At 47.3% G+C, this 25835-nt stretch overlaps 2 protein-coding genes across 5 annotated transcripts; both read right to left on the reverse strand.

Annotated features, from left to right (window-relative positions):
- Positions 1-695: 695 nt before the first annotated feature.
- PLIN1 (perilipin 1) lies at positions 696-23809 on the reverse strand. 3 transcript variants are annotated; one of them, XM_068557639.1, is made up of 10 exons: positions 23747-23809; positions 13462-13574; positions 12735-12793; positions 9786-9990; positions 8044-8126; positions 6568-6832; positions 6087-6259; positions 3878-4072; positions 3219-3464; positions 696-2191 (listed from the first exon to the last, which is right to left on the reverse strand). In XM_068557639.1, the coding sequence occupies exons 3-10, from the start codon at positions 12777-12779 to the stop codon at positions 1850-1852; spliced, it is 1554 nt and encodes a 517-aa protein (XP_068413740.1). In that variant the 5' UTR covers positions 12780-12793; positions 13462-13574; positions 23747-23809; the 3' UTR covers positions 696-1849. The 3 variants fall into 3 exon arrangements, with proteins under 3 accessions (XP_068413740.1, XP_068413747.1, XP_068413733.1); XM_068557646.1 differs by lacking the exon at positions 23747-23809 and adding an exon at positions 13969-14590; XM_068557632.1 differs by lacking the exons at positions 12735-12793; positions 13462-13574; positions 23747-23809 and having other exon boundaries at positions 9786-10077.
- PEX11A (peroxisomal biogenesis factor 11 alpha) lies at positions 18078-23949 on the reverse strand. Of its 2 annotated transcripts, XM_068557659.1 has the most exons (3): positions 23747-23903; positions 21374-21489; positions 18078-19570 (listed from the first exon to the last, which is right to left on the reverse strand). In XM_068557659.1, the coding sequence occupies exons 1-3, from the start codon at positions 23800-23802 to the stop codon at positions 18999-19001; spliced, it is 744 nt and encodes a 247-aa protein (XP_068413760.1). In that variant the 5' UTR covers positions 23803-23903; the 3' UTR covers positions 18078-18998. The 2 variants fall into 2 exon arrangements, with proteins under 2 accessions (XP_068413760.1, XP_068413767.1); XM_068557666.1 differs by lacking the exon at positions 21374-21489 and having other exon boundaries at positions 23747-23949.
- Between the last annotated feature and the right edge of the window lie 1886 nt (positions 23950-25835).

The following is a 25835-nucleotide window of genomic DNA, read 5'->3' on the forward strand; positions in this document are numbered from 1 at the left end:
CGCAACCAGGCCTGAGGCCAGTTCTCCAGCAGCTTCCCACAGGAACCCTGCCAGGGCTAGGCTGGTACTGTCTTCTTAGCCATGTCATATCACCTTCTGATGGCCCCTCTTGCCAGATCCATACCCCCTCCCCAGGAAACTGCTGAGTGTGGTGTGGATTGTGAGGGTTGGGTGGGGGGCCCAAAGCTAGTTCAAGGTTATGACCATGTGCATATGTGTATGTCCATCAACACTCCCCTCTCCTCATTCTGGGCATCCTCAGATTCCAAAACCACGGATAAAGGCCAAGGACTCATTACACCAAAGATCTGCCAGGGCCCAGAGTCAGTTACAGGGAGCTGGACTCTTAGGTGTGCCACAGAGTGGGGGCCAAGAGGGTGCTCATGGATCTGAGGGGGACCTATAGGGGGTGAGTGTGTATATATAGATGTCTAGAAGGACTGACGGAAGTGTCAGAATTATCTGTGCAGCTGCAGATGGCAAGAAAAACTGAGTTTGGTTTGGAAGGCTACTTGGCATTATCTATCAATATTTAAAATGAACGTACCCTTTCACTCGACATGTCATGGTTCCAAGTTATAAATTTACCCTCTAGATATATGCACACATCTACATGAAACATTTGTATAAAGGCATTTATTGTAGCACTGTTCGAAGGAGCAAACAATTGGAAACAACCTAAAAGTCCATGATTAAGGCACTAGTTTAATCAAACATAGCACATCTATATTATGAAGCACTTACTGTGTGGCTGTTAAAAAGAGCAAGGAGGATTTATGATACTGATACAAAAGAGATTTCTAAGATATATTGCTGAGTGAAAAAAGCACTGAGTATAACCTCCCACAGCTTGTGTAAACAGTGGGGAGTATATACACATGTGCCTGTACATGCACAGTCCGTAATCGGAAAGATACAGAAGAGACTGGCACCATGATTGCTTTGGGGAAGAGAAACCGGGGAACTCAGGGAGGAAGGCACACATCCTTTGGTAGTGTTTGAATTTTTAACTTATATGTATGCATTTCCAAATGTACCAAATATTAACATTTTCAAAAATAGGGCTTGGAATGAACTGTGGCTATAGAGTCCAAATATATGGTCTATACTGTATAACAAACGATCACCACTGTCTCCCAGCACTGGGGGCGCCAGCATTCGAGAGGTGGACGGAAGGGTGAACATGCAGGTGGAAAGCAGTAAGGGTGCAAATGGAAATGTAGCTGTGAACAGGAAGGTGGCGCTACAGAGCACAGGCCAGGACAGCCTGTGAAGAGCGTGGGGTACTCAGAAAGTGATGCTCATATGTATATAAACACTCAAGAGCTTTTGCACCTGATTGCTGTTCCCCTCAAAGTAGTCTTCTGAGAGCCTGTATACTCAGAGGAATCTCTGCATTCAGGGCTTAAAAATGTGCCAGGATCTACTGCTTGAACCTTTAGGGTGGTGACACGTTCACTGGTGGCAAATATTTGTCTACAGAGGATGGATGTAAATACTGGAAACAGTTAAATGTCACTTGGCCACAAATTTGGTGAAAGAAGTGCGAGGTCAAGTTAGGCAATTAATCTTTTGGTAAAAACAACAAGGCATAGAATTAAAGCAAACTGCTAGTCTGATGCTTCTCAAAAATGGGCTCTGACGGCTAAGCCCAAAAAGGATGCTCAGAAGATGATGTGTGCCTTGGCAGCATCCTTGGAACGAGGCTCGGGGCCCAAGGGGACTACTTGGAAGAAGTCAACGCTCATTTGGACGTGTAGGTTCTGTTTGTTTGCAGGAGACAGCGGCCCCAGCCCTCGGCCGGGGCAGGGCCGCGGGCCGGGGCGGGAGGGCAATGGGGACAGCGGGCTCAGCTCTTCTTGCGCAGCTGGCTGTACTGTGTGCGGCCCAGGATGGGCTCCATGACGCTGGGCCGGAAGAAGCTGTCGCTGACCCTGCGCGCGGGCTTATCGCGGGGCATGGCCGGCAAGGCGGTGCGCGGCGCGGCGGCCGTGTCCACCCGGTCCTCCGCGCCCGGGCCCCGAGCGCTGCGCAGGCTGCCGCGGGACGGCGCGGGGCGCGACGCGGGCTCCGAGCCGGCGGGCGGCGCCCCGGACCCCCTGCGCTCCGCCTCTGGGCTCTCGGCCTCGGCAGGCGGGTTGTCGATCTCCCGGAATTCGCTCTCGGGCTCCATCAGCGACAGCCTGGGGAGCTGGGGGCCGGCAACCACGTTAGGACCCCGCCTTGGCCCTCGTCCCTGCGCCTCCCACCACTGCCTCCTCTGTGGCCCTCGCGGCCACGCCTCCCGGGGGCGGCCGTCCGGAGAGCAGAGGCCGGGGTGTGGGACAGGGATGGAGGGTGCGGGGGGAGACCGCTTAGGTCCTGCCCTTCCTGACAGTGTGCACAGTCCAGACCCCCAATGCAAGGCAGACAGCCACCCTCTAAAGTTTCTGGACCCCTCGGGTCTCCCTCGGAGGTTCCTCAGTGGGAGGTCAGTGGCTTTCCTGACTCTTCCTTGGACCTGCACCTTGCCCTTGCCTGGGTCAGGGTACCCACGCCTGGCTCTGTTTTGGGCCCAAGGTGAACAAGCTGGCTGCCAAGACCCCTGCCATGCCTCTTGGTGAGAGTGAGTGGCTGAGTAACCCATTCCTCCACTACCCTCACAGCCTCCCTCAACCCTCAGCTCTAAGGGGCCTCCTGCCCTGACCAGCCCTCCTACTGACTGCTCAACCTGTAACTTGCTCTGGAAAGGGACCCAGGGACCCCCAAAGTGATAGTACTGGCACTCCTTGGGGTTTTCCTGTTGGTGACAGGTGTTGGAATTAGCATGGGGGCAGCTGCTGTCCCCTGGAACAGAGCTGACCCCGCAGGGTGCCCTGGAAGCCTCCCTGCAACCCTTTCCCAGGGAGCAGCATGCAAACCTGCCAGGTCCTTCAGTTGGGAGCTGAGGGGTGAGGACTTGGCCACTGGGACCCCCAGATTAATGGTGGGTGACCTCCCCAGCAGCAGGTGGGAAGGACAGATGTGGGGAAAGGTCTCAGGCCAAGCCCACAGGTCTCTGTACTTTTGGGGCTATGAAGGCCCCCAGTCAAGGCCATAGTATGTCAAAATGTTTCTGGGGCACTGAGGATCAGAGACTGGGGAAGGGAGGGCAGCTGCAGCCCCTTCAGTCAAATCTGCTTTATCTGTCCTTTGGGGGGGAGAGGGGTAGGGGTAGCCGGAAGGGTAGGGGGACTCACCGGCACATAGTGCACCACCGTGTCCACGACGTTGTCAGTAACGCCCTTCAGGGCATCAGACAGGGACATGGCCCTGCCCTTGGTGGAGGAGACAGCACGGGCTGGCATGAGATGCAGCAACCACTCTGCCGTGCCCAGCACAGCCGCAGGCGCCCACGTCACAACCGAGATGGTGCACTGGAGGGCCTTCTGCAGGGTGTGCGCCACACCGCCCAGGAGGCCTTGTGGGCCAGGCAGGGCTGCTCCCTGGGGGCCAGAGCAAGGTCAGTGCCTCCTCAGCAACTCCCCTGACCCTTCCCCTCTCCTCACCATCCCCAGAGCTAGAGGGGAAAGAACGTGGATACCAAATTGAAAAAACTATTAGCCTGGCTCTTGGGCAGGTCACTTCTGCTCTCTGAACCTCAGTTTCTTCATCTGCAAAATGGGGATGACAATCTCTGTCCTGCCTATTTTATGGGGTTGTTGTGAGGATCCTCTGAGAGAACTTTGTTAGCTGGGCATTTGGGGGTGAGGTGAAGAGCACTGCACCCATGTACTGCATTCCTGGGCCTGGGGGCAAAGACCCTTGTTTCACCCAGGGCCTCTGCTTCTCACCCCCTCGGTGGGCTGTGGGACCTCCAGGTTCCTGAATCCCACTCGGCTTCTGCTCTCTCCCTTACCTCACTGAGCTTGTTCTCCTCCGTCTCTGATTCCTCCTCCTCCACCTCTGTCTCCTCCCCCTCTGTGTCCATCTGGTCATTGTGGTCCTCCTCCCGGGTGGCGGTGAGGTTGTGCAGCCAGGGCACCCGCACCTCGCTCGACCGCCGGGACACCACCTGTATGGCTGCCGATGCGCCCCACTGGGCCAAGCTGCTCTGAGGGCGGGAAGGTGGCGGGCTGCTGGTTTCACAGCCCCTGCCAGAGGCTGGGCAGCCCCAGCAGGCAAAGCCCCTCACCCCCCAGGGTCAGGGTTGGGGGAGGCAAGCAGGGCCTGGCCCCAGCAGACTGTTCTTCAAACTTTTTATGGAGTGGTAACTTACACCCACTAAGGTGTACAAGCTTTAGTATACAGCTCTGGGAATTTTTAGAAACACACACCTGTGTGACCATTACAGATCAAGATATAGACCATTTTCGACACCCCAGAAGACTCCCTGTGCCCCTCACCCAGTCAGTACCGCCTAAGGGTGACCACATTCTGGCCTCTATCACCATGCATTGATTTTTCTCATTTGTAAATGGACTCACACAACGTGTTTTCTTTCATGAATAGCTTTTGTTCAACGTTATGTTGTGAGATTCATCCATATTACTGAGTGTCAGAGTAGTTCCTCCTTTTTCATTTCTGTGTCATATTCTACTGAATAAATATACCACAATATACCCATTCTACTGTTGATGGACATTTGTGTTATTTCCAGTTCTTGGCTAAGGATAAAGCTGATAGGAACATTTCCGGTGTGTCTTTGGGGGACATAAGCTCTTATTTCTGTCGTGTGGAATTGCTGAGTCATAGGGGATATGTATGTTTAGCTTTACTACATACTCCTTGCAGACCTTTTAAAGAGTGAAAAAAATCAAGTGGGCTAGAGGATCCCATGGGAGGAAACTGACCTGGGTAGGTGGGCTGGTGTCCCCTGGGGCACAGCTTGGCTCATTTCAAACCCCTAGGGAACCCCACAGAGTCTCCTTGTTATACATCCTTAGGGGACACCATTATTTTCTTTTTAAGATTTTTTTTTTTGATGTGGACCATTTTTAAAGTCTTTATTGAATTTGTTACAATATTGCTTCTGTTTTATGTTTGGTCTTTTGGCTGCAAGGCATGTGGGATCTTAGCTCCCTGACCAGGGATCGAACCCACATCCACTGCATTGGAAGGCAAGGTCCTAACCACTGGACGGCCAGGGAAGTCCCTGGGACACCATTATTTTCTATATGAACGGTGGTGTCTGAGGCTGTGCTGTACAGTGGTCCCCACCCACTAGGGGCTAGGCCAGGGCGCAGCGGTTAGTCTAGCCCCCATGGGGAAGTGGGCCCCCAGTGCAGGTGACAGAGGAGAACTACTACTCCTGTATCCCTACTGGAGCTACAGAACCTGGCACATAGTAGGTTCTCAGCAAACATCTGCTTGAATGAATGAGCCAGGCCTGAGGATGCTTTTAAAAGTACCACCCTCTTGATGGCTGAAAAGTGGTTATCTTGTTTGCTGACATTTATGCGTTAATGCTTTTATTTCCTTTTTTTTGTGGGGGGGTGGGAGGGCTTAGTTTCTTACTAAAGTTCCTATGAAAAAAATCCAGGCTATCTCTGCTAAAATACACAGAGAGGTGGAGGTGGGGTGTGGTGGGGAGTAAGCCCTATCTGGGCCTAGAAAAGGCAGCTTTACCTTGGGTGCAGTGGGATGCAAATTAGAAGCCTCTAGAAGGGAAACCAGAACCCTGGGGGCAGTCAGAGACACAGCCCAGCTGGGGCTCTCTTCCCAACAGAATGGGTTTTGTGCCTTGCTTATTTACAGATGACACTCCCTAGTGCCTAGAGGGCAGATGGGGGGGTCTCTGCTTCCTCACAAGTGGGAGGGCCCACTTGGGAGGATGAAGGCTTGGGGGGGTGGGGGGGGACTCAGAGGGAGAATGGGAGAGACAGAAGAGGGTGGGGGGTAGGACCACCCTAACAAGCAGGCCTGCCCTCTCCCCTTGCATCCTAGAGGACTAGCCCACCACCCCACCTAAGGCCCCTTGTCCTTAGACCTAAAGTCCCCGCCCAGGCTGGAAGAGAGGAAGTTCCTAGGACAGGAAGCAGAATTGGGTAGGGGATGGGAAGGACCAGGAGGCCCACAGACAGGGTTCCCAGGCCGTGGGTCAGTCAGAGCTCAGGGCAGACACTCACCAGGGGCGCCACACCTGGGATCCACATGGCCAGGGCCTGGCCCTGTTTCAGCGCCCGGGCTGTGGTCTGGAAGGTGTGTTGAGAGAGAGTGTTGGCCAGGGTCCCAACCCTGCTCACGAGGCCCGGCTTGGCCCCGGGAGGTTTCTGGGCATGCTGGTGTCCTGGAGCAGGGGCTAGGTAGGATTTTGTGAGGGGAAGGAAAGGAAAGCTGATCAGAAAGGCGCTGGGCAAAGCTGGGTTGTGTCTAGGGTTGGAAAGTGGTCATCCTAGCTCCACCACAAGCTCGCTGGTGATTTGGGCAACTCACTTTCTCCACTTAAAAATCGGGAGAAGAGGGCTAGGTGAGGATGGATCCATCTGAAAATCTTGCTGGGCCATCCCTGTTCCAGAGCAGGGGCTAGATGAGCCCTGGCTGCCTCTTCCTAATTCCCAAGCAGCATGGGTGGCCAACTCACTCCCCAGGCCCCCTAATGGCAGATACCTGACTCTTCCTTGGCTGGAGGGAGGAGGAACTCTACCACCTTCTCAACACCACCCAAGGCCAAGTCGGCCCCTCCAGAGGCTAGCTGGCCAGCTCGGGTGTTGGCAGCAAATTCGGCAGTGTCTTTGACCATCCCCCAGGCGAGCTCACAGCCAGCCAGAGCGGCCCCTAGGACTTTGTCTGAAGTGCTGGCGATGGGCACACTGATGCTGTTCCTGGCACTGCGAAGGCGGGTAGAGATGGTGTCCTTCAGCTCAGAAGCGATCTGGAGGAAGTGGGGAGGGAAGTCAGGCATGTGGATCTGGCAGACCCTGAGCCCAGCTTCAGGAAAGCCTCATTTAAAGGGGACTGGCACCAATATTTGGGCAGCTTGATTAAGCCGAACTTAAAAGGAAAAGGGCTCCAGTCCTTCCTGTGCCAACCACTTAGATCTCCTGGCTTCTTTGCACCCCGTTTCTACCTGTCAAGATCCTAACCATCCTTCAAGAATGCCCCCCAAAGTCCACCTCCTTGATAACACCTCATGCACACAAGGCATCTCCTCTTCCAAATTCCTCTACTGTCTGCTGTCTTGCCCTCAGAACATTGCTCACATTCCTATCTGCACTTATGTGGACTTATAGATATGGTTGATCTTCCTACAGGTTCTGCATTGAAATAACGACTTTCTCTCCTTTGCCTTAGGAGCTCCTCTGTGACAAAGACGTTGCCGTTTATCTGGAAAAATAAGTGAAGAGCAAAGGCCTCAGGGCCAAATAGACCTGCTCTCATGTGGCCTCCACTTAAGGCTGTGTGGTCAGGGGGAAGTCACTAGTTTTCTCATCTGTAAAATGGGGATACCCACCCCTATACCAGAGGGTTGACAAGAGGATTAAATGAGAGGGCTCTCTAAATCATATGTCATGACCCCTGTCATAGGGTAGGGCTCAGTAAATGTCTGTGAGATGGGTGGTAGTTTGCCAGTGAGATGGATGGCGTCTGAGAGTGCAACTTATTCCCCCAAAGCACCAGACATGGCCCTTACCATGGCAAATGCCCAATGAATAGCTATCCAGGTGAAGTGACATTTTCATTCTCATGGTCCATAAAGTGTTGGATCTTGAGGACATGGGACTGCAATCCTGGGATCTGACGAGTGTGACCCATGATCTTAGGTGGCTGTAGTCACCAAACAGTCCAATGCAGGCCAAAGAGCAGGGAATCAGAAGCAGTGGGCCCTACCCCAAGCTCCTGTTTGAGTTTGCCTCTGGGCTGTGCCTGCTGGTTTCAGAAAGCCTGCCTTCATCTGGCCCCACAGGGAGAGGAAGAAGCCCATCGTGTGGTCTTAGGGACAGGCAGCTGCCACCAGCCTTGGAAGGCATTTGCCACAGAAACAAAAGACTCACATTTATGCATCATGGGCTCGTGCCCTCTCCTCAACTGGGAGGCAGTGACAACAGAATGTGGGGAGCCTTAGAGAAGAGGGGAGGGGCTCACCTTTTCAGGAGGATACTGGAGGGCCGGGATCTTTTCCTCCAGGTGGTCCAGGCCTCGGCAGGCCAGCTCGTTGGCAGCTATGACTGGAAGCAAAAGGCCATGGTCGGGTGAGCCCTGCCCCCACTGTGAGAGCCCAGCAGGGGCCTCTGTGCCAAGGAAGGCACCTTGGAGCCCTCAAAACCCCCAGCCCTGCTACCCCCAAAGCATCTGGGAACCTAGGGCCCTCTGCCACCTTTAGCCACCATCCACTGTGACTCCTTGAGAGCAGGATGTTTTCCCTCTGAGCAGGAGCTCTGGAGTCATGCAGATCTGCACTCAAAGCCCAGCACCTGCATCTGCAGTGTAGCTTCAGGCAGGTCACAACCTGGCTGAGCCTCAAGTTCCTCACTTGTAAAATGTGGATTAATGTGGACAAACCTTGCAGGGTTGTCGTGAGGAGGAAGTGACAGAACCTTTGTGAATCACCAACAGATCCTGTTCTCTCCTCCTCCTACAACCCCTCTTTGGGTGAGCGCTGGGTGAACATAAGGGGGGAGACCAGAGGTGTCAGGGTGGAGGGGCAGCCGGGCCCTAGGGTGGGAGCAGGCCTGGCACTGCTTAATTCTAGAGGTGTAAGGCTGTTCTAGAGTTCCAGATAGTCCATGGCCCTTCCTTTTCACCTCTAGGAGTGAGATGGTCAACACTGGGAAGAGGGTCACAGGGAAGAGAAAGGGGCAAGTGCCAGAGGATGCAAATGTTCCCGGGAGATACTGCCCAGGGGCTGCCGAGGACATCAGCTCTGCAGACATGACCATGGAGATCACAGTTTTAAAGGATATCTATATATTCTCTTTCATATTTTCTTTCTCCAGATATCCTAGGTTTCTTCACAAAATTCTCAAGCAGCAGAGAGCCCAGATGACTTGGCTGACTTCCGATTGGGCAAAAATGAGACCCAGGGAAATTATTTAAGGAGTTTGCAGGCAGGGAGGTGGACCCAGGCCCAGGTCTTCTTTATATCTGTCCTCTCCCGTTTGCTGTGCCAAATCCTCAGATACCCATAACTCTGTAATCAGGACTGTGGAAGGTCCTAGACTTCTGGAATTTCCCTCAGCCCTGTCAAGAGCCGTGCTGTGGAGACCATATTTTCCGATGGGGCAGAACAATTTGAACAGGGGCAGGTCTGGTAAGTTGTCCTCACCTTCAGGGCCCTGACTGGTAGCTCTCTGCTGCCCCTGCCTGTCATGGGGCCGGTACTATCAGCTGCTGGACCCAGAGGGCTTCCCCTCTCCCTCCTCTCCCCCCATCCCTGCCAGGCTAGCCCTAGTGCCCACTGCCTCTGCCTCTGTGCCAGACTCTGCTAGTTCCTGCTGCTGCTGCTGGATTTGGAGCCAAAGTGGGTGTCTGGTCTGCCATGGGCCCCCACTCCCACCACCGCCCTCATAGCTCTGCCCACCCCTTCTCCTGCCAATTATGTGGCCCATCATTGTCATCCTAGGAAAATGCCAGCTGGGCTACAGATGAGGCGTCTATAGATGAGAAGAGACCTATATCTATATCTACATCTATATTTATATCATCTATATCTGTAGATGAAAAGACTATGTAATGGGATGTAGATAGTCAGGAAGGCAGTCAGACAAACAAAAAGGCAGACAGACAAGCAAGCTATCAAACAGGCTGATAGACGGACAAAAGACCGGCAGGCAGGCAGTGAGCATCAGTGAACAGGCAGGCAGCCTCCGAGCGCCACGAGGACTCACACTGGGTGGACAGCCTTCGGACCACCGGCTCCATGCTCCAGGCTGCCAAGCTGGTGGCGCTCTGCACGCCCTTCTCGTACGCACTGCATACAGAGGTCACCAGGGGGTGGGCTTCCTTGGTGCTGGTGTAAGTCTTCTGGAAGCACTCACAGGTGCTGCTCACCACCGGCAGCTGCAGGACCCGCTGAAGCACGTTCTCCTGCTCCTGGAGCGGAAGGAAAGCAGGTATTGAAGCCATCCCACCTCCTCCTCCCACCTCCTGGGGAGGCAGCCCCAGGGCCATGGAGCCCATTAGGGCTGGCCTGGGTCCAAGTGACCTAGGAGGAGCCCAGACTAGAGAGGTCTCTGGAGGCCCCACAGCGAAAACAAGAGCCAGGCTGCCATGCTCTCCTGGTCACAATCCTGGCTCTGGAGAGCTACTGGGCAAACTCTGGCCTCCAGGGCACCCCCCCTCCCCGTAGCCACCCCACTTAAACTTAATGGTAGGAGCAAGTGTGTCGGCGCACCTGCCTGGAGTTTGAGCCCACCTTGGATTGGTAGCTTCATCTGAACATCTTTCTGGTCTTTTTGGGAGACTGCCTCCCTGCCTCCAGTGCTTGTCCCACTGCCTAGGATGCTCCCCTTCCCTCCCACAGCCCCTTCCGTCTGGCAAAATGTCACTCCCTCAAGACACGGCTTGAGCATCGCTTCTTGTGTGAAGCTTCCTGACTCTCCCCCTTCACATCAGAAGCCACCACTTCCCTCCCTGGGTTGTTTCCGTACTCATACATGGTGCTCGTCTTGATCATGTGTGTACTTGGCTCTCTCCCAGGAGACTGTCATCTCTGTATCTCCAGGGCCTAACCTAAAGCCTGCACAGTAATGTTAGTTGAATAGGTGAATCACAGTCAGGGCTGCACCTAAGGTGTTAAGTTTAGATCTGCCCAACCGCACGGAATCACAGAATCTTAGGCCTCTAGGGGCCTCTGTAGCAAGAGTGCTTCCCACAGTCCCTCTGGGAGGCTTGTATTTGGACGTCTCCTTGCATGGAGCTCACCCCTCATAGAGTGGCCTATGCCCCTTGTTGGACAGCGTGGCTGAGCTGAAATCCGCTCCACTCTCTGCCCTGTGGAACAATACTGAGGAAATCTGTTTCATCATTCATGGGCTGGCCTTTCACACACTTGAAGACAAATATTTCTCCCTTTAGCAGTCCCTTCTCCATTCTAAGTAGCTGTAGTTCCTTACTTAGCTTACAAACAGCTCAGCGCCCTGATCTGCTGATTCCCTCCCTCTGCACACACTACAGTTTGACATCGCCTTTCTGAAAAATATAGCACTCAGACTTGAAGACAGCGTTCCAGGTGTGGTCTGAGTGTGTGGGGTATAGTGAAACCATCACCTCTCGTTATTGGGGTGCTGTGCTCTTATTAATGCATTCTAACCTCAACAGCAGGCACTTAATTAAACTTTAGATCACTGAAGAATCTTAGCAGAGAAACACTGATCTTTGAGGTAAAAACAAACAAAAAAAAAAAGTGGATTCTAATCCTGCAGAGGGTAACAACATTTACTCAGTGCCGTTATGCTCCAGGCACTGATTGGGGTGCTTTCGTGATATGACCTCATTTAATTCTAACAGCGACACTCTGAGGTCAGCATTATCTCCAGCACTTTGCCAGTGAGACAAAGACTCAGAGATGTGAAGTGACTTACCCAAGATCACACAGCTAGTAAGTGGCACTGCCAGGCCAACTCAGGCCTGAAACAGCATGTCTGAGATTTGCTTCAAAATAACACAAGGTTGGGGAATGAATGGGGTGAGGATGAGGCACAATTGTCCATGGATTATGGTTGCTGGGGCTAGTGAAGGGTATTATATTTTTCTGTTTGTTCTTAGGAATATTAAGAATTCTCCACATAAACATCCCAGGTCTGACTCAGATATTCGAGCTCTTTCTGTAGCTTTGAATATGCACTGTTGCATAGTTCTGCTCTAAAGGTGAGGACCTAGCTTCTTCTGTTTGTAGGCGGCTGAGTTAGAAGACCCATCAAGGAGACCTGATGTACACTAGACAGCAAGCTACAATATTTCAGCTTTTGGTCTTGCAGGTGAGTTTGAAATTTGAACTAGAAAAAGATTATGACTGTAAACAAGAAAACATTTCTTTAACATTTGGGACAGAACCTTCAGGAGTTGTTTTAGGCAAAGCCAAAGAAGGAGAGAGGTCCTGGGACAGCAGTAAACTATCGATACCTCTTAACTATGCACTTGACCATTTTATGCCTCTCTGTGTTCTATGATCCAATAAAAAACTTAACATGGCGATTCCTAGTACAGAGGTTAAAGCCTAACTTGGGACAAGATGGGTATTATATGGGTTCACAATTTTTAAGTTTCACTATTTGAACTGTACCTAAATTAGAGAGGCCTTGCCAGGAGGCATCAGTACACCTAAACGTGTCAAACCACTCTGAGTCACACTGAAAACCAGGTCAGACACACAAACTGGACACACTGCCCCTCTAACCCCTTCCCACATACATAATGTGCACCGTGTAACTCTAAGAGGTGCCATTTACATAGACTGCACCATACAAGAAGCCTCTGGAGTTACAAAATGCAGAGGCTCCGTCCCGAATATACATTTCGCCTGGGTGGACAAAGCATGGGCTTCTGTTTCAGGCTTTAGAATATAGTAGTTCCCTTCCTCTCCTTCCCCTCCCAGCTAATTTTTCTGTGCTTTTTCTCCAAGGTACTTAGTTTTTAATAGACGTCTTTTTTCCCCCTCACATTCTCTAACAGCCTTCTGCAAAAGGTAGTGAGGGCAAGAATAACTAAGACATAATGGTCAATGAATTACGAATATAATCTAGACATATCTTGCTCTAAGCCCCCTGAACTTCTCCTCCCACCTCCTTCCTCCCCACAGAGTTGTCCACTGTCTCATATAAGCCCAAGTTACTTACAGGGCGGTCTTCATCCAGCAAGGTGGGACCCTTGTTAACTGCCATCGGAGCTCTTCAAGCTGCAAAGCAGAGGGTTCCAGGTCCATGAGAAAGTCCTCAGCCTGAGATCCACAGGGTCAGTCCCCTACCTCTCATGGCCATCAGGGGGGCCCAGGCTGTCTGGGAACTCAAGTTCCCTGAAGAGAAGGTATTTGGAGGATGAATGTCACAGACAAGTGGCCAGTCCTTAGAGTCCCATAGGAATGAGTTGTCCCGCAGCCCACTTGTCAAGACCATAGTTTCTTATAAGGATTCAGGGTAAGAAATAAAAAATGAAAGTAGCTTTAAGAGATAAGAGATTGTAGATGAAGTTTAGGAGCTCTTAGATGAGGGTCCAAAAGAGATGAACAAAGTTTCAGATTTAGCCTCTCTTTTTTTTTTAAATGAAAAAGTTCTGCATTAATTCCTCTTTTTAAACAAGCAAATCTGTCAGTCATTCCCTCTGTGCTCAACCAGAGGAGAAAGTAATCATTCTTAAAACCAGCAATTTCAGCTCTGTTCTGGAAAACTAGTGGCCCCAGAATATCTACTCTACACTCTTGGTCATTCACCCTGAATAATCTCTCCCTTAGTGGTTTCCCTGCAGGCCTCTTCATCCTCAGTAAAATTCCCAGAAGACCCTTACCCTCAACTTCTTTAATTCTCAGAAACAAACCAGGTAATGTTGTCCCAGGATCCCCACACTCACTCCAGCTGATGCCACCTCAGTCCCACGGAGCCCGGGCTGCAGAGCGTCTCCTCCGGTGGAAACAATTCCAGTTGCTCTGGGGAGTCTTGAGCAAAGCTACTAACACCTCCCAGCTAGAGGAGGGCAGAGAGGAAGAGAAAGCTGGGTCATGGTTATTTGACCTAGCGTCCCCTGGGCATATCTTAACTTCTGTAAGGAGGTTTAGCCAAGTAGGAGTTAGATTGCACAGCTGTAGGAAACCAGACTCAAAGGAGTTATTATTCCATGAGATAGCTGTTCTGTAACATATTTCTGGCCCCCAGTTCTCAAGAAACTGTTTTCCAGAAAGAAGATGTTGGGATATATGTCATTAAACTCATAAGCTCTAAAGTTTTATAATCTTTGGCTCCTTTTCCATTAGAGGGTCCTACGGAACCGTTTTCAACCCATTTCCCTCATCCTTATTTTTTACTATCAAGAATGAATTTTGAACAGTAAGATTTAAACCGACACAGGAACACAGTTTACCTGAATGTATTAGTCTTTGATTATGAAGATGAATTGCTCTCAGTGAAGAAGAGAACCAGAGCTGTGGTTTACTCCTTGACAATCTAGGCTTTGAGGGAGCAATTTCAATCTCTGCAAAATCCTGGATTTCAAGAAAGTTTATTGAACTCTACCTGGTCTAAGATGCCACCAGAATATGCAGTGGGAAAGCCAACTGGATTTTGTCAAGTTTGGAAAAGAGACAATGTTGACCAAGGTTCTGTTACTGATCAACAGCATCCAGACAACCACCTATCACCTCTCATCCCTTCCTTAGCGATGAATCAGGCTCCTGATTAGCCCAGGTGCTAATTCCTGGCTTCAAAGATGATGGAGGCTGTGGTTTTCAGCCATCGTTTTCAGATTGTCTAATAAGGGCTTTTTAATTAAAATGGGTGATAGGACAAAACTTTTTTTCCTTATTTTTTGTAGAATCATATCTAGTGTTGACTCTCTGCTAAGTTGTATACTGTGGGCAATAGGAGAAAGAGGCAGGGAGTGGGGAGACTGATACAAAGGATCTATTTGGGTTTTTTTTGTTTTTATTTTTGGCTGCATTGGGTCTTCGCTGCTGCGCACGGGCTTTCTCTAGTTCTGTTGAGCGGGGGCTCCTCTTTGTTGCAGTGCGCGTGCTTCTCATTGCGGTGGCTTCTCTTGTTGCGGAGCTCAGGCTCTAGGTGGGCGGGCTTCAGTAGTTGTGGCGCGCAGGCTCAGTAGTTGTGGCTCGGGGGCTCTAGAGCGCAGGCTCAGTAGTTGTGGCGCACGGGCTTAGTTGCTTCACGGCATGTGGGATCTTCCCAGACCAGGGCTCAAACCTGTGTCCCCTGCATAGGCAGGCAGATTCTTAACCACTGCACCACCAGGGAAGTCCCCAAAGGATCTATTTGTGGTAGATCCTTTGTATCAATCCTGTATCTAGGATACTGATAAAGCAGGAGAGGGAGGAAAGAGTCAAGCAGAGTCTCCAAAAGGAGTAATAAATATGTGATATATTTAATACTTATTGATCCAACCTGGGCTTTTAAAATATGACAGTAATGGAGAGGAAGAGAAGTATCTAAAAAAAGTGGCCTCAGCCCTCACCTCACTTCAAGGTTCAGGACAAATTATCTGTGAGGCTGTGTCGAGAGAGTACCCTGGGCCAAAGGGCAATGTTAAGATTTTGAAGCCGTGGCTTTGGGCCAGAGGGCATACAGGGTCTGTGTCTGAAAGCTCTGTTGACAAAGCTCGTTCTTTGGCCGCTTCAGCTGGGCGTCCAGGATGTGGGTGAGAGGTGAGAAGTAGTGAAAAGGTCTAAGGGAGTCCCTCAGGAAGGGTCCACTTTCCAGCAGCAGCTTGAAGGACATAGTTACCTTGTTTTCTTCCCCAACCCTACATGGCCCTCCCAACCCCGTCCAACTACCACATGAGCACAGGGACCTTGGTCATCTTGTGCACAAATGGATCCCAAACAAATCTAAGAATGGCACTCAAGCATTCGTTGTTGAATAAACAAATTCTCAGGCAACAATGTTCAGTTGTCAATGTGCTGGCCCATACATCTATTAGAAATGTCTCTGGACAAATATTATATCACTTACATGTGGAATCTAAAAAATAATACAAACAAATCTATATACAAAACAGAAACAGACTCACAGACATAGAAAACAAACTTATGGTTACCAAAGGGGAAGGGGGGTAGGGATAAATTAGGAGCATGGGATTAACAGATACAAATTACTATACATAAAATAGATAAACAAAGATTTACTGTATAGCATAGGGAACTATATTCAATATCTTTTGTAGTAACTACAAAAATATTAGGTTTGTAATAACCTAAAATGGAAAATAAATAGTCTAAAAAATACATATATATCACTGAATCACTTTGCTGTACACCTGAAACTAACACAGTATTGTAAATCAACTATATTTCAATTTAAAAAAAAGAAAAAAGAAAACAAAAAATACACTTAGTAAGAATACCTACCATTTGGGGTGGGGATGTGCGGGGAGGAGAGAAATAGGTGAGGGAGATTAAGAGGTACAGACTTCTTACAGTTACAAAATAATTGTGTCACAGGTATGAAATGTACAGCATGGGGAATATAATAAATATATAGTATCTTTGTCTGTTGACAGCTGGTACCTAGATTTATCATGGTGATCATTTTGAAATGTACAGAAATATTGAATAACTATGTCGTGCACCAGGAACTAACATTGTGCTGTAGGTCACCTTTACTTCAAAAACAAACTCATAGAAAAAGAGATCAAATTTGTGGTTACCAGAGGCAGTGGGTGGGGAGAGGGGAAATTAGATGAAGGCAGTCAAAAAGTACAAACTTCCAGTTATAAGACACATAAGTGGGCTTCCCTGGTGGTGCAGTGGTTAAGAGTCTGCCTGCCAATGCAGGGGACACGGGTTCGAGCCCTGGTCTGGGAAGATCCCACATGCCGCGGAGCGACTAAGCCTGTGAGCCACAACTACTGAGCCTGCGCGTTTGGACCCTGCGCGTCTGGAGCCTGTGCTCCGCAATGGGAGAGGCCGCGACGGTGAGAGGCTCACGCACCACGATGAAGAGTGGCCCCCGGTCTCCGCAACTGGAGAAAGCCCTCACACAGAAATGAAGACCCAACACAGCCAAAAATAAAATATAAATAAATAAATAAATTTTTTAAAAAAAGACACATAAGTACTAGGGATGTAATGTACAACATGATAAATATAATTAACACTGCTTTATGTTATTTATGAAAGTTGTTGAGAGTAAACCCTAAGCGTTCTCACCACAAGGAAAAAAAAATTTTTTTCTATTTCTTTAATTTTGTATCTATATGAGATGATCGATGTTCACTAAACTTACTGTGGTAATCATTTCATGATGTATGTAAGTCAAATCATTATGCTGTACACCTTGAACTTACACAGTACTGTGTCAATTATATCTCAGTAAAACTGGAAGAAAAAAAAAGAAATGTCCTTGGTTTTTAGAATCCCTCATGAATGAATGTGGAGGCCTGGAGGTGGGGATGGTTAGTTATAAAGGACAAAGATGCACAGGGAAGGAGGTAGCAGGGCACCATTTAGGTTTTCACAAACTCTAGAAGAGGTGGCATTTCCCAAGCTCTCCACCACCCACCCTAACTTGCAGAGGACAAAACTACCAAGATGGACACCACTGTAAAATGCCATCACAGATTCAAGGCCAACTTCTCCAGGCAGGATCAAAAGCACCACTGACAGGGATGATATAGAGGACCCTCTCCTGGCTAGCAGTCTGGATGAGATTGTCTTAGAGGTCTCTTTCAACCTGGACGTTCTACATTTAAATCTTCCTTCATCCTTTTCCTGAGCTTGGATCTTCCAGCCAAGAGCTTATTTTACCAGAACTCACTCTACCAACTGTGTAGACTCTGATTATCTTTGGATCACCTTATTTTTAACTCTCCTCCATTCCCAGAACACATTCACAGATACATGAATAAATTTTGTCTATAAATTAGACATAATTTATTACAGTAGAAGATCTGGACAAAGCAAAAATAGTTAAATTTTTTATTTGCCCTGATCTAGCAGCTTTTATTTCTCTTAAAATTCCTGAAATGTTCTTTCTCAAATCCCATATCTTGATTGGACACTTTAAAAATAGAGAGCCAAGGACCTGAGTCTACTTTTTAAGAATCTCAATCACATTTATGGGAAATTTACTTAGTGCACATTTCTTTTCTCCTTTCCATCCAGTCCTGTCAGATGGCTTTACTGGCAGGACTGACACTGACCTCTTACCTGATGGTACCCTATTTCTCTACCTCACTTGCCTCAAATTAAGAGGATCTGTAATCACAAATAAGAACCCAACATCCAAGATGAGAAGAACACGAGTAAGTGGCATCGACTCATCGTTCTACTGTCCTCTTCTCTTGCCCCTTACTGCTCTTCTCCACCTCCCCCAACCACCCTACAAATATGAACTCTGATTTATTGTCGAATATAGTGGAATTTCATCGTATTCGTGAAATTTCCTAACTGCACAAATTTGGATGAAAATTAACGTGTAAGTGTCCAAAATGTTATATGGTTTTAAATAAAACAATCCTGCTGGTGGATCTAGATATAGTTTTAATTTTTGTAGAATAGAATATAAACCACTGACCAACAAAGGTTCTAAAAAAGGCTTTTCGCACAGGATTCTGGAGAGTCTTGCACTTCCACTCAATCAGGAAGGCAGTGAAATATGGAAAGAGCACTGGATTGGGAGTCAGAGAAATGAGGTTCTGTCCTCAGTTTTAACCTCAAGTCTCCTCATCTGTCACAGGGAAACCTGCAGGCACCAACTGTAACTTTCCACATTATTTTTACCTCAAGTCCTTTCTATCTGCTTCTGATTTTTTGTTTCCTTACTGCGCTACCTAAAGACACAATTTATACCATGAAGGTACCTGATGCACTTCTGATTTTACTACTGGACAGAGGAAAGACAGGAGTGCAGTGATGTAAAAGCCAAGTTAAGAGGCTATAAACCCAGCTCTCCTCCATCCTGGCACTGGTAGCTATGGAGGAAGTGGGATAACTGATCAGAGAATAAGGGGCCTCTACTAAATCTGAGAGAGGGTGTGTATCAGACCTACTGTAGTTGGGCAAAAGTAGTGAGGCACATGGCCCAAAAGTCGCTTATATTAGTGTCCACTTGTTAGTTTGGATCTTTTTCAATTTTTCTCTTAATTTTTATCCATTCAGCAACCACTAAGTTCCTAATATGCACGTAAGAGATGCTCGATAAATGTTAGATGAAGGAAAAATACTCAGAAATTCAGAAGTCACTCCAGCACTCTAGAAAACACATAAACCTTCACGTTCTTCCCTCCACCGTTCTTGGCCCCACCTCTGTTCACATCACAGGTCACTCAGTGCTCATGTGACTAAGTCTGTAAGCACAGTATGACATGGCTGTGCCTAATGCAAATGTCCATTTCACTAAAAGGTTGTCTTCAAAGCAGGTACTAGTCTTCAGCCTGAAACCACCTCAGCGGGTCTTCAGTTTCATCTGAGGATACGCCACAGTGATGATGCCTGCTATAGAGGACACGAGACCTCCAAGGCCTATGATGCCAGGATTGGACTTATAGATCCCCAGCTGGTCCAAAGGGTTCAGGATATCACAGAAGTTCTTCACTGTGTCCAGGAGCAAGGGAGGATGCTTCTTCAGAGATCGGAATAAGAGAAGAAGAAAGGACTGGAGCCATTCTGTTTCCTCATCAGCCACGCTATACACAAGAGGATCCTGGGATGGTGATTCCTCCTTCTTTGCTCTGTCGTGTGCAACCTGTTCCATCTGCAGGGAGATTTCATACAGATCCCTGACCAGGCTCAGCAGAAGAGAATAGTAGTAATGGCGTGCAGCCCACATTCGCCATTTCTCTTTGTTAATGCCAGAGGCGAGCCCTACGCTCCTCACAAAAAGGATGGTGTCACAGATGAAATAAATCACACGGTTCAGGCTGGCTAATATTAGGCAGATGCGGGGCACTAGGTCAGTGGCATGAATGCTCTGCTGAATCGTCTGTACAGCATGTACCACATTGCCTAGTCTGAACCCTGCAAGAAGAACCCACAAGAGTTAACAGTTATTTAATCAGTATGTAACAGGATTTTACAGGCAGAATCCCTGTATCAGGGTGAGAGGTCAGCACTGTTTTTTTTAACAACTGACCGTCCTCTGAGGCTCAGTCTTTGCTCAGGAAAGGAGGACTGTACAGTATGTTAAGGACACCTAAAATGATCCTGGAATGTAAAAAAGACAGTGACTCTTTTAACTTATTGCCTCCATTTCAATGACTACATTATCAATGACTTACTACACACTTTAGGCAAAGGTCAATCATAAGTGTGGATTGTTACATATGAATATCACCAGCTACACTTCTTTAGAAGGAAGGTACTGCAAATTACATGAACTCCAGATGCAACATTCTTTTGGAGAGTCTGATACCTTACACTGTACTTACTTTCCAGTTAAAAGATTGCTTTAAAAAAAAATACCATTATCATACTGCCATTTCTCTGGTCCAAAGCCCCTTTGGCTCCCTACTGTCAAAAAGACAAAGTAGAGATGGTACGATTTACTGGATAACACAACTAATAATACTGTCATATGTGACTCCTAGTTCAATTAAATCAACCATTGCAAGGGCATGTCCTTTATCTGAGCATGTAACTCAATTAATCAGGGATGCATCAATCAATAAATATTTACTGAGCACCTTCTCAGAATAAGTTATAGTCCTAAACATTATGGAGGATACAAAAGAACTACTTTCCCTAAGTGACTATATCTTAGACTCAGCAAACGTTCAGAAGTAGCTACCCTCAGGAAACTTATGATCTCAGAAAAATGTTTTGTATTATTTTATCAAAAATGACACAAAATATGTAATGAATAATCTTGGTTTCCAGTTCTGGCTGTTGCACTAACTTAGTGACCTTGGGTAAGTCCTTTCTAGACTTCAGAGACTAGTGATCTTTAAAGGACCTTTGAGCTCCAACATTCCAAAGAGCCTGAGAACTTCTAATCTTGGCTTTCCAAGCCATCCAGAAAAGCTCCTTCCCGTCCCTCTGCTTGACAATGTAAGTCTTGTCTCCATCAAACTAGTTTTCTCATTGATCCTCAATACAATGGTTTGCCCAGAACAGTCCTGAGCCTCCACTAGAGGAAACCACCCTTCAAGAATGTTCTCCTAATCCTTCTCTCTTGCCACACCTCAAGTTCCACCTCCTCCAAACATCTTTCTTTTTCTCTACCCCAACCAACATATTTGGTACTAAATATTAGATCGTTATACCATGTGATCTTAGTTCTCCCATAAAGCTCAGGACTATATCTATATGAAGCAGGTACTCAAAGTGAATTAAATGAGTACAAAACACTGACCACTTTTTGGCATTAACATGAAACAATCCCACAAATGACTTAAGAAAATGTATCCATCCATTTCCTCTAGCAATCCGTTAAGAGAAGGGAAAAAGGCAGGGGGTCAAGGATATAGCTATTCTATTCTTCGAGGGTTCCCAGGAGCCAGAAGCTCATGTCAAAGATTGCCAGAACATTTTGTGATTCTAAGAACTAAAGGTGAACTAACACATTGTATGTCTCACTGGTTACGATTAAGCAGAAAGATATGATGTAGCACCAAATGTGAACATAGGAGGGTGTTTGTGAATGGTGTGTAGCAAAACATTCAATCCTTTTGGCCTGTCGTTCCATGAGGGCAGCCTTACTGGTGAACTTCATCAATAAAGTTGATTGACTAGGAAATCGTGACCTAGGAAATATTTTGTGAATTACAAGGTCTGAGGATTCTAAACCAGGAGCCACTGTCCCTCAAGGGACAGGGTACTTACATTTACGGCCAGTGCTCACACTGGACTCCAGTTTCTTGAGCTTCATAACAACCTCCTGTTTGTCAGCTTTAGGCTCTAACAAATATCTAAGCAACATGCATGTGTACTGAGTGGCTCTGAAATGGAAAAAAAATGAGGAGAACGATTTACAAACCAAATAAAATTTGACTCATGAAGTAGGGGAAGGAGAAACATGTCCTGCTAAAAGCAAAGTTTCCAAGACAATTTCTCATGTAGCAGCTCTTACAAGAGCAAAATTCTGCAACAGTCACTCCACAGGGCTAAAGGGTAGAACATGTCATGGAAATGCAACACAAAGGTAATGAAAGAGAACTCTGCAATAATACAGTGAACAGCTCTTCAGAAGGCCTCTTGCTGGCACAGAGAAATGGATATAGTCAAAGCAGTAAACTGCACAAAAATCGACCTCATGTTAAGTGTGCAAAGATCCATATTCTTTATTTCTTCCAGTGTAAATTTCTAAAAGATTTTCAGATTTCTAAAAGGAAATTTTTTTACCAACTACTTATGTGGCAGGTCACACACTCAAACCAGAGCCAAATGAGAAGTCCACCATTTGCGTATTGCTTAACTTTTTATAAAAGGACCAAATACACATCAATACATAAATAAGTACAGATTTGTCTTTCAAAACTAATTAGTATTTTATATAAAATACAGACTCCTGTTTAATAATACTAAATATTCAATAGTGATTATTGTCATGAGTACAAATAGCAATGCCTTACCAACAGAAACATAACAAATAAAAAATTCTGTATCACATAAACATCTAAATGTATATGGCAGTCTAGTAAATAAAGTAGGTAGATGCCTGTTTCCTACTGTCCTGTAACCACATTTGAATCCCTTTATGCTATAAATATTATTCTCAATAAAAATATAGCACATTTTCCAAAATGGTGAACTTGTTATTGTGCATGAAGTAAAAAGAAACAATCTCTCCTTCTCTTTTAAGTATGCTTCCTGGATACAGGGCTCAGCTGGTCAGGTCAATGAATCCCCCTTTTTCAGATCTGGTCTAATAATAGGATGCGTCCAAACACAAGGCATTATTTTCTGAATGCTAGTGTGTTCAAAGAAGCTATAGATCACCAAGAGGATTAGGAAATGAATACTAGAGATCTCACATCTTGCTGAATAGGTATATCCTAAACAATTATTTATTTATTTTTTTATTTTTGCCACACCACACAGCATGTGGGATCCTAGTTCCTTGACCAGGGATCGAACCCGTGCCCTCTGCAGTGGAAGTGCGGAGTCCTAACCACTGGAACGCCAGGGAATTCCCCTAAACAATTATTTATTAACCAACCTCACTGATAAAATTTGCAGGGTACATTCTAAGTACATTGGATTTGTAGGCTTCTATTTTAATGAAGTTTGTATATAATGCAACCATTTTGAAAATCTATCAAATTAATTAGAAAGATAGTATGGCTTGGTAGTTAAAGAAGTGGGCCCCGAGTCAACTGTGTGGTTTTAAATCTCTCAATTCAGTCACTTAGTCCCTATTAACCTCCTTCTGCTTCAGTTTCCCCATTTCACAGAAATGGGGATGATTTAGAGAATTTAACCTAATAGGGTCGTGTTGAGGGTTAAATGGGTTAATAGTTGTAACACACTGAGAACAACGTCTGGCATTAAGTCCGCTTCCAAAAGTCTCATAATTATTGGGGCTACTATTGATCTGTGTGTATTAGCACTTGCACACCCAGAAGAAGGAAAAACTCTTAAATAAAACTGCAACTGTGACTAATTTCTTATTATTGAGCAAGACTCAACCAAATTCCTAAAAGCAACATTATGAATTAGTATTAAAGCCGCAATCTCTTTAATATTTTCGTGTACCTTAGAGGTGCAGTCAGTTCTTTCTGAGGCTCTCCACACTGTATTTTACAGTTCACAAAACTATTTCACATGCGCTATCTCAATGAGATAGACGGGACAAGAATGGGAGATAAATACAAGTGTTGGCTTCGCTAGTCATAAATGTCAACCCAGAGTTTCTCTTAAATAATTCCTCGGAAGAATGCTGGGCGGAGAAAACCCAGTCTTTCTCAGGTTAGGAGAGGAGGGTTCGTCGGCTGGTTTAACACTGCCAGCGACCCCGAAGCGGCTGCGGGACTTTGGGGCACGAGGCTCGGGACCGGACGCAGTGCGTTCGGCCCAGCCCCACTGAATTTAGGGTGAGGAGGGGCTCCATGACCACACTCCCTCCGGGAGCCGGCAGCGTCCTTCCTGCTGTCGTCCACTGGGCTACTACCTCCTTCTCCGGATGCCGGAGAACAGGGAACCTTGTACCGGGTTGAGGGACGGGGAAGGGCTAGAGGCCGCGGGCACCAGACTCACCTGAAGAGTCGGTCCCGGCCCTGGGTCTGGTTGGTGAAGCGGATGAAGGCGTCCATGGCACCCAGTCCAAGGACAAGAGTCGCACTGGGTTCTTTTGCGAGTCCTCAGGGGCTGCTGACGGGTCCCCACGGAACTGTCGCTCTCTGCCAGCCCAAGGAGCCGAGTCTCCCCACCCCCGTGGCGGCGGGTGCACTTTCCGAAGAGCAACTTCTCGGGCTTCCGGTTTGGGGCCGGAAGTTGTGGTTACTAAGGCGACGTCAAGCTGCCGGCCCAGGTGAGCGAAACCTCGGCTTTTGCCCTCGGGTGCAGCGGCTCCTTACTTGTCCCAGGACTCTCCTGTATCTCTAGGATCTCCTAGAGGGGGATCTGAGGGAGCCCGTCTCCTCAGCGTCGGCTTCCCCGGGACGCCCCGCGCCTCCCCGCAGATCCCGGGTACCCAGGGACCCCCAGCGGAATCCCGAATGGAGATTCCTCTGAACTTTTGCTTGGGAACTGAGGAGCTTAATCATTTCCGAGCTCTGTGCCTCCGTTTCCCTTGAGCAACACCAGCTCCAGATCTGGGGAAGGAAATGGTTAGAGCAGCAATGAGCCAATTCATGGAGTGTATTTTAGTAGGAGAGCTGGGTAAAGTGAGAGAATTTTCTGTTAGGATTATTAACACTGAAAGAAGATTGCTACTTGAGGAAATTCTAAAAGGGTTAACGTGAACAAAGTGGGGGCAAAAAGAGATTAAAATGAAATTGCACCACTGAACGTTCCTTCTGTGAGGGCTGAAGACATGAAGCCCCACTCATTCCATAGCAGTAATTTTATAAAATGTACAACCTATAGTCACAAAGTAACGTCATCTATTTTTGTAATCTTTATTCCCGTGGTTAGGCCTGCCCCTAACATTTGCAGGCCCTGGGTAAAAGTACAAATAGAGACCCACAAACCATATGTTTAAATGTTTAAATTTTTACATCAAGGTAACAAATTGTTGAATAAGCTACGTTCTTTTCTCCTACCTGGACAAATGTACCGTCATAATGATCAAGAAGTCCAGTTTCACATTCAGGATTCTTGGACTCCTTGGAATACCTGGAAACACAGCTAGAATATGGTACTATGGGGAGAGCTGATCTCCAGTCCTTTCCCAGCCCTTTCCACCCCATTTCTGGCTCCCACTTACATCACTGAGAGGGGCCTTGCATACATAGTGTGGATACGCCAAGCCACATGCAAGTTCTGCCCATTATCCTGCAAAGCGCCATGCCTTGTCCACCTTTCAGGTCTAGGGGTGCCCATATTAGCACCCATTTCTCTGCCCTCCAGAGAAAGCTGGGAAAGAGGCTCATGCAGAACCTGGCATTGTTTGGGCAGTAAATTCCAGGGGTACAGGCACCCTGAACATGGTCTAGACTCCAGAAGAGGGGCAGTCTAGGCTTTGGGTGGGGATAGCCTCTTTACCCCACGAATTACTCATCCTTTGCAGAGGGGAGTGCCTGGAAGAGAGCCAGAAGTATTCTCTTAATTCATGTCCCAGAGCAGGGCAATACTGCAAGCAATAAGAATTTCAGTGGTAGCACTGTACCAACCACAGTGCTAAGCTCTAGGCCTAGGGCAATAGATTATTGAGGGACACAAGAAAAATGGGAAAGTACAACACAGTGATGCGTTAGATGATAGAGGTGAGCCCAGGGTGCTCCTAAACACAGATTTATATAGTTTGTTTTCTATACCTACAATTCTGCCTTTTCCACTGTATCATAAATTGAATCATTTAGTATGTAGCATTTTCTGATTTCTTTCACTTAGCATAATGCATTTGAGTTTCATCTATGTTGTGTATGTCAGTAGTTTGTACATTTTTATTGCTGAGTGGTATTCCATTGTATGGATGTACCATACTTTGTTATCTCTTTATCCACTGAAATACATTTGTGTTGTTTCCAGTTTGAGGCAATTATAAAGCTGCTATAAATGTTTAAGCACAGATTTTCATATGAAACATGTTTTAATTTTTCTTGCATAAATATGTAGGAATGGGATTGCTGAATCACGTTAAGTGTATATTCAGCTTTGTAAGAAACTGCCAAGCTGTTTTCCA

The sequence above is a fragment of the Eschrichtius robustus genome, chromosome 1 (genome assembly GCF_028021215.1).
Source record: "Eschrichtius robustus isolate mEscRob2 chromosome 1, mEscRob2.pri, whole genome shotgun sequence".
NCBI lineage: Eukaryota > Metazoa > Chordata > Mammalia > Artiodactyla > Eschrichtiidae > Eschrichtius > Eschrichtius robustus.

Bases quoted from the DNA above. Each gene is read 5' to 3' on its own strand.
- PLIN1 (XM_068557632.1), bottom strand. From the start codon at position 10,077: ATGGGCTCCATGGCCCTGGGGCTGCCTCCCCAGGAGGTGGGAGGAGGA. The intron at 8,127-9,785 runs GTGAGTCCTCGT...TTTTGCTTCCAG, and splicing joins CCGAAGGCTGTCCACCCAGT to TCATAGCTGCCAACGAGCTG. The intron at 6,833-8,043 runs GTGAGCCCCTCC...CACTTCCTCCAG, and splicing joins TCCAGTATCCTCCTGAAAAG to ATCGCTTCTGAGCTGAAGGA.
- PEX11A (XM_068557659.1), bottom strand. From the start codon at position 23,802: ATGGACGCCTTCATCCGCTTCACCAACCAGACCCAGGGCCGGGACCGA. The intron at 21,490-23,746 runs GTGAGTCTGGTG...TTTCCATTTCAG, and splicing joins GGCCGGGACCGACTCTTCAG to AGCCACTCAGTACACATGCA. The intron at 19,571-21,373 runs GTAAGTACCCTG...TTCTTCTTGCAG, and splicing joins TGTGAGCACTGGCCGTAAAT to GGTTCAGACTAGGCAATGTG.